Source organism: Crotalus tigris, unplaced genomic scaffold (assembly GCF_016545835.1).
Source record: "Crotalus tigris isolate CLP2741 ecotype Arizona unplaced genomic scaffold, ASM1654583v1 scf7180000020745.601501, whole genome shotgun sequence".
In the NCBI taxonomy this organism is placed as follows: domain Eukaryota; kingdom Metazoa; phylum Chordata; class Lepidosauria; order Squamata; family Viperidae; genus Crotalus; species Crotalus tigris.
This window is the reverse complement of record NW_024098162.1, coordinates 574,721-587,555: the sequence shown is the minus strand read 5'-3', so window position 1 is coordinate 587,555 and position 12,835 is coordinate 574,721. Positions and strand designations below refer to the sequence as shown.

Genomic DNA, 12,835 nt, shown 5'->3' with positions numbered 1-12,835 from the left:
TTTCCTGGTTCACAGTGCTCTGGATGCTGTAGCAAGCTCCCTAACAGTTCCATTTATTAAGTATCTTATGCTCCCCTGCGAGTTTGCTGTAGTGCCATGCTACAGGGTTTGGGAACTACAGATCTAAGGTCAGAGATATATTCCACCCTTCATACAATTTAGAGAGGCAACATCCATTTCACATCTGAAGTCATGTTCAAAAATTCACCTCCTGGTGCCCCATCCCAGCAGAGCTACTTAAATGGGATGAATACAATTGATGTTTTACATAGCTACTTCAAATGGAATGAGCATAGCCTTAAAGGATTTTTTTCTGAGACAGTCAGATGCCATTTAGCTCCCTTTTGCTATTTTTCAGTTGTTGTATAGCTTTTGCAATTTTTTTTTTAAACCAGAGGCTCTCATCTCTAGCAAGTATGTTTCTATTGGAATTACAGTATATAAAAAGGCTGCTATTCATAATAACTATAAGGTGAAACACACTTATTTTAAACTTCTTAGGGCCTGAAATTACTATAGTAATTTGTTGGGGGCAATATGCTGACCCTGTAAACTGCTTAGAGGGGGCTGTAAAGCACTGAAGCGGTATATAAATCTAAGTAATATTGCTATTGTGATATTTTTGCTAATGTATGAATTCTATTCATGAGGACTGTTACCTCTGATTCAAAGTGAAGACTGCCAATGAAAGGGAAATGATGCTTCCTTTCACACCCATCCTGAATTTTAATTATCCTCCCATCTTTTAAGACAACATTCTCTTGGATAGTATGGGAAAATATTTATAATTATATTTATTTACACAATCTGAAATCACACAATTCAGCAACCCCTTGCTCAAACTGGGCAAATCTAATCAAGGACAAATCACCTAGGGACCCTAGGTGCACCATGAAAAAAAGAATATATTATGATAACCAATGTGAATTATGGAATGTTCTTGTATAACAAGCAGTAAGTATCTTAAATTTGCACATACTTTCCAGATAGTAAACCCTTAATGTCAACCTGTGTGAAAATTCTCAGTTGCGATGCTGTAATTCCGATTAAGTTTTTCATCAAAGAAGAAAAGAAGCAACAAGAGTTAGTCTGTTTAAAATATTTATTGCAGGAAATAAGACCTGCTGGAGAGAAAAGAGAGAAAACATTTGTAATCAGTCCACTAGGTATGTGAGTTGGGGTGGCATTTACATTTAGGAAGAAAAAAAATAGACAAAATAACAAGTACAAAATGACACTGAAACAAGAAAGGAATTTGGTCTCCTTAAACAATATTGTTGCCTTGGAATAATTTGTTCTTGCATTAGAGGAAGTCAAATCTTACAGGATATTCCCACCTATTCTTTGTAGCTTCACCAAATACAGATTACTCTAGAAGGTTAAATAGCTAATTTTTGCTTTTTCTAAATCAGTTGAAGTTGAACCATCGCAAACAATAACCCTGGTCTGCAAGGAAAAGTTTGTTTTCAGAGTCTCAAGCAACCTCGCTTCTTCAAATATCACCCCCCAGACAGCAACAAGGAAGTAGAAGTGATTCTATTCACAAAATCTAATGCTTCCAAGATCATTTGGGCAACATCTACTCTAAAGAAAGGGAAAAATTAAAAATGTTTAACAAGGAGGTAGTTGAATTGGACATATACAGTTATGGCAAAAAATGAACAACTGATGTGAGTTTTGCTTCTGAATCAGATTTCATAAGACAATCCATGTGTAGCGCTCATTGTCTGCTAGGAATTTTAACGAGCAACCTGTAGTTACAAAGGGGAAAAAAAAGAGTTAGCCAAGAATTAATGTCCTTGCAATGCAAGTCTCTCCAAAACTAACTACATTATAAAGTCATCTTGAATGGAATTTCCAGAACTCTGATATTTGAAACCAGAAACTAAGATAGTAATTAACTGCTACCACTTCATGGGCCATGATCAATCAAAGATATTGAATAAAATCCCCAAAAACCCAGAATCAGGACAGATCTCTCCAGTGTTTTAACATTACACATTTTTAGAAAAAGTATCCTATTTTTTTTTTTTAAATGTCAGAAAGCATCAAACATGCCTTTGATTGAAAACTGGCTATTATCTCAATATTGGTCAGCCAACTGAATCCACTGAGTAATAAAACTTTTACAAGACAGAAAATACCTTTGTGAAGGGCTTCATTGGTCATTCTGTTGACATAGCGAACACTGCTCTCTGGTACAAGCCACTTCATTACCATATCCACACAGCTTTTCCGGTAGGAGCTCCATACACTGCCACTGAGAGGCAGGAACTAGGATTAGTTAGCAAGCCCAGAGTTCACATATGGATAATTTTGATACAACATTTAGAATCATGGAAAAATACTAAACAACTTGCCCTCAATGTAAGATCATCAGAACAAATGGCAGATTATTCCCTATGTTCCTTTAATTTGCCACTATATAATAATGGTCACCATTCACTTCCATCAGGAGACATGGAATGGTACATTTTGAAAATCTTTGCAGAAAGGAAAATATGTCAGAGGAAAGAGAGAGTTGAAGGGCTGACTTTCATTAGAAAGATTACAATAGAAAAATGTTAAAAAAAATAATTCAAGGGTAAATATACCCCCTCCCCTAAAAAGTAATAGGTCAACTGTAAGGAATCGCTTCAAACCACATCTTAAGAAAGCAGAACTCTTGGAAACTATCTCTTCCAACAGGAACTTGTATTAAGAGAAATTGATAGTGGGCATAATAGACAGAATCTGAGGGATTCTCTCACAAATCGATGTTTAAAGTGTCCCTAAGCAAGCCCCGCCCCGCAGTTCTTCCGTGCGATGCACACCGGCAGATTTCTAGATGTTAAATCCAGGAAAGACAACATCAATCCGGCTCTGTTGTACACGATCATGCAACAGCTCCTCACACTTTATTTTGATGACGGAAGAGGCTGTATCTTTTCACACACACACCCTTTTCCTAGTTGGCCGGTAAGGAGGAGAAGTTCAGAGGGGCATAGGATGAAAGGCAAATGCTTACATTGTGATGGTTAGCAGATCCTCAAGCGAATAAACAAAAGGTTACTTTGTGGTGAATAGAGGAAGTGAAAGTAATTTTAAAAAGCTTGCATATCCCCCCTCACCCTTGGGATTATGGCAGGATCCAGGAAAGGGTAAGAATTGGTTTTAGATCAGAGGAGATAGATAAAAAGGAAATATAACTGGATCCTGATATCAACCCTGTTTTACCTGGTCTGTCCTTTGACTTCTGTGAGATCACCTACACTGACAGTGACAAAGATGCCAGTATTCAGATCCCATGCCACTTTGAGGCTGGTGTGATATGTCTTTGGTCTGCAGATGATAAGAATGATTAGACTACCCATTCAGTAAACACAGACAAATAATACGCCTACTTATATCAACATTATTCCAATCTTTTACAGTTGCTCCAAAGAAATTCTTTGCTGATATACATAGCATATATTATCTCCAAACATTTTGAGAATGTATTTTAATATCTGGGATATAATATTTTAAATTTCTGATAGAACTACAGACCTTCAGATTTGATCAGTGCTTCAGAATATGCAGAAGCACTTGTGCCTTTTTGCAGGATTGTAATGCTGCTGCAGGAAAGCTTGTGCAGTAGCCATACAATCCTGGAAACAAATCCAAAGAATTGTCTAGCCTGGGACTGGACTCACCTGAGCTGTCCCTCTTCATCTGGAGAAGGAAATGCTAGCAGCAATAGTCCAATATTGATGATGACCTGATTGGTTTCTGGACATACCTAAAAAAACATGTTTAAAAGAACTGAATAAGCTGCATTCAGCTGGAGGACAAGGTTCTATTCTTATCTAAAGGGAATCCAAGGTTAAAACTGAAAGGAACTTAATAAAACAAAGGAGGCTCTCTCAAGGTTGTTCTTAGATCATTCCTGTGCTACATATGAGACATGTAATGATTTTAACTCTCTCACAAGCCAAAAAGAAATACTCTAATCCGGAGGTCCCCAACCTTTTGGGCACCAGGGACCAGTTACAGGGAGAGAGGTTTTTCCACAGACCAGAGGGGGCGTGGTTTTGTGTGCTGCCTGCATCCTGTGGATAGGGCTTTTCTTGTTTGTGTGGACCAGTTGCTGGCATGCTGCGGTCCGGTACTGGTCCACGGACCCGGGGTAGGGGACCCCTGCTCTAAGCAGGAACCCTTTAATTTCAAAATATCAAAATATAAGCCATCAGCTTGTTAGCTGTTCATAACATTTAAGTCAGATTTTATTGAATGAATAACAAGTTTTCCTACTCTGCCCCTTACTAGTCAGAGACTTCTCTGAAGTAATACTTTTTCTACTCAAATCAGCCATTCTAAAATGGCACAAATAAAAACTGTGTGAACAAGTGATCAGAAAGTGGAATGAGCCAGCAATCCACAATAAAATCATCATACTATTAATATCAATTAAAAGTTGCCTGTACAACCTTATTCCAAATTTTACTCCTTTTACTATTTCAATCTACATAAGTCATAAACTGTGACACTCACAGATCACCTTGGAAAGTTTATAACTGACAAGAGACAGTACCACTTGGCACTGAATACAATGAGGCAACAGCCAGAACTTTTAAATAAAACTTGGCACTATTGATCAGAATAGTCAACATGAAGCAAATTGGGAATATTTATCTTCTAACCAATGATGCAAACATGACCCAGAGCCCTGCTCCACAGCAACTCTATTTTTTATAATTATTATTTCTTTGTAAATCAGACTGCTGAGAACTTTTTTTAAAAAAAGAACAGATCAATATAAGCTCAATTCAATCACTGAGTTGATCTCAGTACTGTATTATTTGGGTTGCTGTTGCAGCTTGATCAGATGTTGTAGCTCTGAATTGTTATTGTGAGCCAATTCACCCATTGTGTTACTGCTGGAAGAGATATCTAGCTTTTATTATTCATGCCTGCCTGATTTCCACATCACACAATTATCACACATTATAGAAAGTTTTAGAAAGCTGCCAGACTGCCCCCAGAATGGCTGGATTGGAAGAAGAATGTAAGTTTTTACAGAGTTTACACAATTTGTTTTTTCTACATTTCTAGTTCTAGATACTAAAGGAAATGCTCATCTTCTTTATTCTTTAAAAAAGAAATTTCTGGTGCACCATCACTGAAGGTTTTTAAGAAGAGACTAGACAGTCATTTGTCTTGAGATGGTATAAGTTTTCCTGTTTAAGCAGGGGGCTGGACTAGAAGGCCTCCAAGATCCCTTCCAGCTCTATTCTAATTATATATCTATAACTATGATGAAGAAGCATTTTTTCATAAATCAAAGTAGATATTTTGTCTGTCTATTCTATCTCTACCTCCAATTGCAACCATGACATTCTTTTATTCTCCAGGATAACTAAAATTTACTCTCCACAATTAAATTCACATGTATGTTATTTTCTTAAATATAAGCTATTTTGGGAATATTTGTGTTAAAAGGCAATATAAAATGTAAATAGAATCATGTTCTATTAGGGATGACCTCAAATCTGCAGGGAAGCCATATCTCTCCTCTTAACTATATGATCTTCTTTGTGAACTGTAAAAATACATTAATTCTTAAATAACCTTCCTTTAATAAGGTGTCTTCTAGAGGTAGAATACAACTCCCAGAACTACATTTGTTAATGCAATGAACATCACAAATATGACACAAGGAAAGCTGTTTAACATTTCTAGGGGAGATATGCTGGGAAAAGTCTGGTCTAGAAAACTGCCCATTCGCACTATTTTTATGTATACCATGTGACATCCTTAGGGAGTCCATTTCCACCCCTTTTTAGACAAATAAACAGCAGTTTACCTCACACTAACTCTGTAGTTAAAACTATTGAAAAACCAATCATGACAGATATAGACCAATTTTGTGAATGGTAAGGGCCTTTATGATTATTTAAAGATAAATTTTAAAAAATCTGTTTAATTAGAGTGAAATTACTTGTTGACACTCAAGGGGACAGGTAAACTTGCAAGTCAATACTCCGCGCTCTGGCTGAAGGTGCTGCTATAGTGAACATTAGCAAATATAATTTAAATATGTTAAACTTATACCAAATTATTTTCAAATACAAATAAATCTAAAAGTGTCTTTCCTCAAATGGAGAACAGCATCTGCATTTTTTAATGAGCCAAGAAGCAATACTATAAAAATGATGTTCTGTTCTCAAATAAGATATCATTAAACAAATCTGTCATATTCCTACCTCCAAGATGACAATGTCATAATCACTGAAGGAACAAAACTGCTTGGACCATGAAGCATCATTTCGAATCACTTCATTAATAACATATTCAAAATCCAAAGTCAACTGCTCCACTGTTAAATATTGGCCCTGAAAAGGCAGAAAAATAGCAGAGAAGAATCTGTATCAGTACTTTCTGGCATAGCCTGCTCCTTAGCCAGACACCTAATTTTCAGAAACTCATTATACTAATAAATATAATTAATCCTCTGTTTACACCTCTAACATTGACATTAATACTGCTCTATCTCAATTCTTTTTTTTCTATCAACAAGCTATTTTGTGCAAAATCTCTACTAGCCAGAAAAATGACATAACTGAGTGTAATATGACACCACAAACTACTCCAAGCTCTTATTATAATTTTTTGTACATAGTTTTCAGTTATAGCAAGGATTAGTTAAGCATATATAGTCATCCATGGGATAGAGGGAAATATGAAGAACAGGTGCATAGTTGGAAAACATAACTGCAAGAGATCTTGGATGTACATTGTTAATTTCACAATTTCAGACAAAAACCATTGAGGACTTAAAATTCTGCTTAAAATTTAGCATGCTATTATGGCAACAGTTGCCTAAATATTATATTATAGTCCATATTTTTTGCACATTGATTTGCTTTTCACATACAGAATTTGTCCTCTCTGATTTGGACAGAATCAGCCTCAAAAACTATTTTAAATGGAAGTTCTAAAATTTCATTTAAAAAAATGGGATTTTTCTTTCCAGAACAGATTCAAACTGTAATTGGAATGCAACACAACATAAGAAAGACAAAAATATCACTTCTGAAATCCAGGAACTGCCCAAATAAGCTAAGTTAAAGTGTTTTCCTCTTTAAAGATTGAACATCTTTCAAATCTAACAGAAAAGAGAATAGGGAACCTAGACTGGAAAATTTCTCCCGTTCACATAGTGCTTGCCAAATGTTATAATCCTTATATTTTCTGTCTATGGTCCAGCCCTTGTATGAAGGTCCTCTAACTGATAAATTACAAGCCTAATACATGCTAAACCTGTTTAATCATCATTTACAGAATAAATCAGAAGTGATTGGTTTTATACAACCTATAAACTATAATTAACAAACATACCAGTCATAGTCACATGAGCTAAGATCAAACTACATAATGTTTGTTAAACTGGCAACTAAAGCAAAAGATGCTTGAAAATATAAATCAGAAACGTTTGAAGCTTGCTGAAAAATAAACTGATGCTATTTAAATAATCCCTCAATGAATTCAATACATATCCCTAAATTAAAACCACTATATTCCAACTAATCAGGGTGTGTTACCAAAAAAAAGAAAATGTTTTGTATTTCAATACAATGAGATCAAACAACTGGATAAAACCAAGAAAGCAAGTAATGAAAAAAATATTAATGAGTTCACATTTCCTTGAGAATAATTATTTAGTGGTCTTTCTCAAACAGAGTTAGCATCTCTTTCTCTCACATCAGAAGATTCCTAGAAATAGCTCTTACCTCACAAATGGCCTTCTCCTTTAAGAGCTTCAAATTTCTTCCTAGGAGGTCTGTCACAACAAATGGCAAGGAGATTTTGTCATCCTCATATTCTGAAATAAAAAATAACATAAAGCCAAGTAAAAAAAATAACTATGAAGCATCAAAAGAACAGCTTCAAAAAGATCTTTTGCAAGAGTAGAGAATAAAAAAAAGGAAACCAAAACCAGGAGAAGTAAATGTATTGGAACAGGAGGCTTCAAAGAGATTCTGTCTTCCCTTTGATTATCTAAGGTTAATGTATTTATTATTCCAAAGCACCCAATAGCCACTGATAGATTTATATCAGTAATTTATATTTTTAGTATTTTTGAATAGACGAAATGTTTGCACTGTAAAATAGAACTGACTGACTTCAACATGCAGTTGTCTACTTGACTGGCTTCGTCAAAAATATTAATTTTGGCTTCTGAATTAGGTCTGGCAGGGTACCAGGATCAAATATGCAAGAGAACACACTTTGTGAATATATTCTGAAAAACAACCAGTCAGCATTAATCTCTCCTATTTTTCAATTTTTGAAACACCTCATGAACTATACTGTATTGAAGAAAAACTTGTCACTGTGAATAATAATATTTAAAAAGCAACACTTGCTGGTTATATGGGAAAAATCTGTTCCACAAATCCATCTGAACATATACCAGTTATTATTAAATTTATAAAACCAAATCAGACACACTCCAATCAATGTATCACTTTGAATGCCTGCATGTTCTGATTATATACTAATGATAAAAGACAAAAATGTATACACCAAATAGGGTTAGTAATGCACAGTTTTTAAGAAAATCATACATTTTATCAGCAAAGAAACTGGCTGATTGGCTGATTAAATAACAACTGTTCTCTCACAAGCAAAACCGAGAGCAATTAGAGACATGAAAAGCTAGAACAAAAGTCATGGAAAACAAAATTGAGGGGATAAAACAAAGCACCTGGAAGGAAATAAGTTTTTCTCAGTTTTTTCTTGTCTTCACACAGTGGCAGGCAATCCAATACTATAACAATTCACATTGGCAAGAAGAGGAAAAAAGTGCAAATGCCATAGGTGGCGAGATGCATAAGATGTCTTTTTAAACAGCACAACTACCGGTATGTTAGACAATCAGAGAAGATCAGATGTCTCAGAATGACTACGGTCCAGAAATTTCTTCCTAAACAAATTTAAAATCCATGCATACAAAAATACTGTGGTTGTGCATACTATGTGTGACTATATTACCAAATTAAAAAAAGATGTTTCAGGTTATATAAAAGAACATCCAGAGAATCTATATACTACTAAAACTTTCCCGTAACTTTTAAATGGGCAAAATGGTGGATTATAGAATAAGTTTCTGAATCACAGTACTGTATGTCAAATGGCCTAATTTACAGAAGTATCCAAAAACTGAGACACATGATTTCAGACTTGAATACTGGGCGCTACCTAACAAAATGAAATTCAATGGTGAAAAAAGGAAGGTTCTACATTTAGGCAAGAAAAACCAAATGTACAGGTATAGTATAGGGGGTACCTTGCTCAATAGTAGCAACTGTGAAAGGGATCTCGGAGTCCTAGTGGACTATCACTTAAATATGAGCCAGAAGTGTGCTGCAGCTGCCAAAAAAGCCAACACAGTGCTAGGCTGCATTAACAGAGGGATAGAATCAAGATCACGTGAAGTGTTAATACCACTTTACAATGCCTTGGTAAGGCCACACTTGTAATACTGCATCCAGTTTTGGTCACCACAATGTAAAAAAGATGTTGAGACTCTAGAAAGAGTACAGAGAAGAGCAACAAAGATGATTAGGGAACTGGAGGTTAAAACATATAAGGAACGGTTGCAAGAATTGGGTATGTCTAGTTTAACGAAGAGAAGGACAAGAGGGGACATGATAGTAGTGTTCCAATATCTCAGGGGCTGCCACAAAGAAGAGGGAGTCAAGCTATTCTCCAAAGCGCCTGAAGGCAGACAAGAAGCAATGGGTGGAAACTAACCAAAGAGAGAAGCAACCTAGAACTAAGGAGAAACTTCCTGACAGTTAGAACAATTAACCAGTGGAACAAGCTGCCTCCAGAAGCGGTGAATGCGTCAAGTTTTTAAGAAGAAATTGGATAGCCATTTGTCCGAAATGGTATAGGGTTTCCTGCCTGAGCAGGGGGTTGGACTAGATGACCTCCAAGGTCCCTTCCAACATTATCATCATCATCATTATTATTATTATTATTATTGACTTGAAATTTGGCAAATTGGGTGATATTTTGAAACAAGTTATCATAAAACAGTTTATGAAATAACACAAAATTACACTTAAATATAGTAGACTTAAACTTCTTGCTCTAAATACATTTAATATGATACAGAATAACTTTTAATTGTGGATATTAAGAGTTATAAGGTACATGTCGCAACAGGCCCCAAAATTATGAATGAGTCAGTGCTAGATCTATTACAGCTGTTCTCAACCTGTGGGTCGTGACCCCTTTGGGGGTCGAACGACGCTTTCACAGGGGTCGCCTAACCTCCTGCGGCTCCAGAGCCTCCTCCGCCATTTGCAGAGAGAGAGAGAGAGAGGCACTTGCGCTTCCCTTCTCTCTCTCTTTCTCTCTCTCTCATGCAGACTTGCCCCCTCGCAGAGCTCCTGATTGGCCCTGTGGCCGGGTGCCCTAACCCCTGGGAGAAGGGTGGCCAGAAAGGCCCTTTCCCTGGCTGGCCCCGTCCAAGGTGCACATGGCCGGGGAACCGTGTAAGGAAGCCCTGGGATCCCTGCTGGGAGTGACCCAGCAAAGCCTCCACTGAGCGGGCCAGCCCTCCTGCAAGCCGCAGCCCCAGTTGGTCAAGCAGCAGCAGAGCCGGAGATAGAGGGTGAGTGGCAGGGGTAGGGAGGGGGCTTTGAGTCCAAGGAGCACCCCTGCGAAGCAGCCTCAGGGCAGGTAGTGCAGCCTCCCTGGCTTACCTGCACCAGGCAGAGGAGCAGCCGAGCCGGCCAGGCATCTCCCCAGGCCAGGCGGCAGTCCTGGCTGGGCCGGCGGCCAGCGGGGTATTGTTTCCTGGGATATCCCTGGGCTGCTGAGCTGGCCAAGTGTCTCCCCGGGCCGGGTGGCAATCCTGGCTGCGGTGGTGGCATCACTTCGGTCCCGGTGGGGCCGGCAGCCGGCAGGGGCATTGGTTCCTGGACTGTTCCCAGGCCGCTGAGCCGGCCACACGTCTCCCCGGGCTGGGCGGTAGTCCCGGCTGGGGCGGCGAATCGCTTCAGTCCTGGTGGGGGCAGCGTCCCGGTCCAGTGCATGGTGGCCCGGGCGCCCTTCAGCGCCTTCTGCTACCTCCTGCCCCCCCACCCTTGGCCTTCCAGGGACCTCCACCCATTTTCCCACATCCGGAACAGAAGAGGAAGTGTTACTTTCCGGGCATGGGAAGGGGCGGGGGCACTCCTCTAGACCGGTACTGCGGTTGTACAAATTGCAGCTGCTCAGCCTGGCCCGGCTCACCCTCCTGCGGCAGGCAGAGCTCGGCAGGATTTGGTCCTGGAAAGGCCCGGCTAGCTGGCCGGCCAGGAAGGCTGAGCAGCCCCAGTGGGGGAGCCATTCCCACCCCATGGCCGGTTGGCCAGGAATGTCATCCGGCTTGGGAGCTGCCTGACTGCCGTGGGGATATCCACGTCAGCAGCCTCCTGGTGGGCCCGCTAATTGCGGGCTCCCAGCTGGCTTCCTCCATGAGTCAGGCGCCTGGGACTCCATGGAGCCGCCCCTAATTGTGCCCGGAAGGGCCCGACCGAGCCCCGGGCTGACTTGCACGGCTCCGAAATGCCACTTGCCTGAATTCTTTCTGCCTCCTGGGGGGAAGTTGCGCCTCATGGCCCAATTATTATGGGCGTTATTCCAGCGTGGTCACTTAATTTGGATGCTTCTGTTGTTTTTATTGGCTTTGCTGTCATTACTCTTTTAAAAAGTATTTTTAATTGTAATACATCTTTGAACTCTAATCTGCCCAGAGTCACTGAATGGGAAAACTTGAGATATTGAGGGGAGGGAGGGAGGGAGAGAGAGAGAAGAGAAGAGAGAGAGAGAGAGAGAAAGAGAGATAGAGGGAGAGAGGAAAGAGAGGGGGAGAGGAAAGAGAGAGAAAGAGAGAGGAGGAAAGAGAGGAAGAGGAGAGAGGGAGAGAAAAGAGAAAGAGAGAGGAAAGAAACAGGGAAGAGAGAAAGGGAAAGAGAGAAAGGGAGAGGAAAGAGAAAGAGGGAAGAGAGAAAGAGGGAGAGGAAAGAGAAAGGGAAGAGAAAGAGGGAGAGGAAAGAGAAAGGAAAGAGAGAAAGAGAGGAAAGAGAAAGAGAAAGAGAGGAAAGAGAGAGAGGGAAGAGAAAAAAAGGGAGAGGAAAGAAAGAGAAAGAGGAGAGAGAAAGGGAAGAGAGAAAAAGAGGGAGAGGAAAAAGAAAGAGAAAGAGGAAAGATAAAGGGAAGAGAGAAAGAGAGGGAGAGGAAAGAGAAGGGGAGAGGAAAGAGAGAAAGAGAGGAAAGAGAAAGGGAAGAGAGAAAAAGAGGGAGAGGAAAGAGAGAAAGGGAGAGAGGGACAGGAAAGAGAGAAAGAGAGGAAAGAGAGAAGAGAAAGGAAGAGAAAGAGGAAAGATAGAGAGGGAAGAGAGAAAGACAGGGAAGAGAGGGAGAGGAAAGAGAAAAAGAGAGGAAAGAGAGAAAGAGAGAGAGAGGAAAGCATAACCACTATGCTTTAATTATGTTCAATTCGTAACAATGAAAATACATCCTGCACATCAGATATTTCCATTACGATTCATAACAGCAGTAAAATTACAGTTATGAAGTAGCAACGAAAATAATTTTATGGTTGGGAGTCACCACCACATGAGGAACTGTATTAAAGGGTCGCGGCATTAGGAAGGTTGAGAACCACTGATCTATTAGCTGTTACACAAATAGAATGCATAATTAGGGTTCCTATTTTATTATGCTAGATATTTCAGATAAAGAGATTCCTCATGCGGTTATGCTACACCATCTGACCTTCTGCTAGCCTTAATTGAAAAGGTTGGGTGAAGTGAGA

The 12,835-nt window shown here is 39.4% G+C and overlaps 1 protein-coding gene across 1 annotated transcript in view; it reads right to left on the bottom strand.

The window, feature by feature from the left end:
* Positions 1-1,087: 1,087 nt before the first annotated feature.
* Positions 1,088-12,835, bottom strand: part of DCAF15 (DDB1 and CUL4 associated factor 15) — a 34,352-nt gene continuing 22,604 nt past the window's right edge. The window contains exons 8-13 of the mRNA XM_039368320.1: positions 7,752-7,843; positions 6,225-6,353; positions 3,675-3,760; positions 3,217-3,321; positions 2,145-2,260; positions 1,088-1,751 (exon numbers count right to left, since the gene is read on the bottom strand). Of these exons, the coding sequence (XP_039224254.1) occupies positions 1,696-1,751; positions 2,145-2,260; positions 3,217-3,321; positions 3,675-3,760; positions 6,225-6,353; positions 7,752-7,843 (584 nt within the window). The 3' untranslated portion in view covers positions 1,088-1,695. The remainder of the gene's footprint in view (positions 1,752-2,144; positions 2,261-3,216; positions 3,322-3,674; positions 3,761-6,224; positions 6,354-7,751; positions 7,844-12,835) is intronic.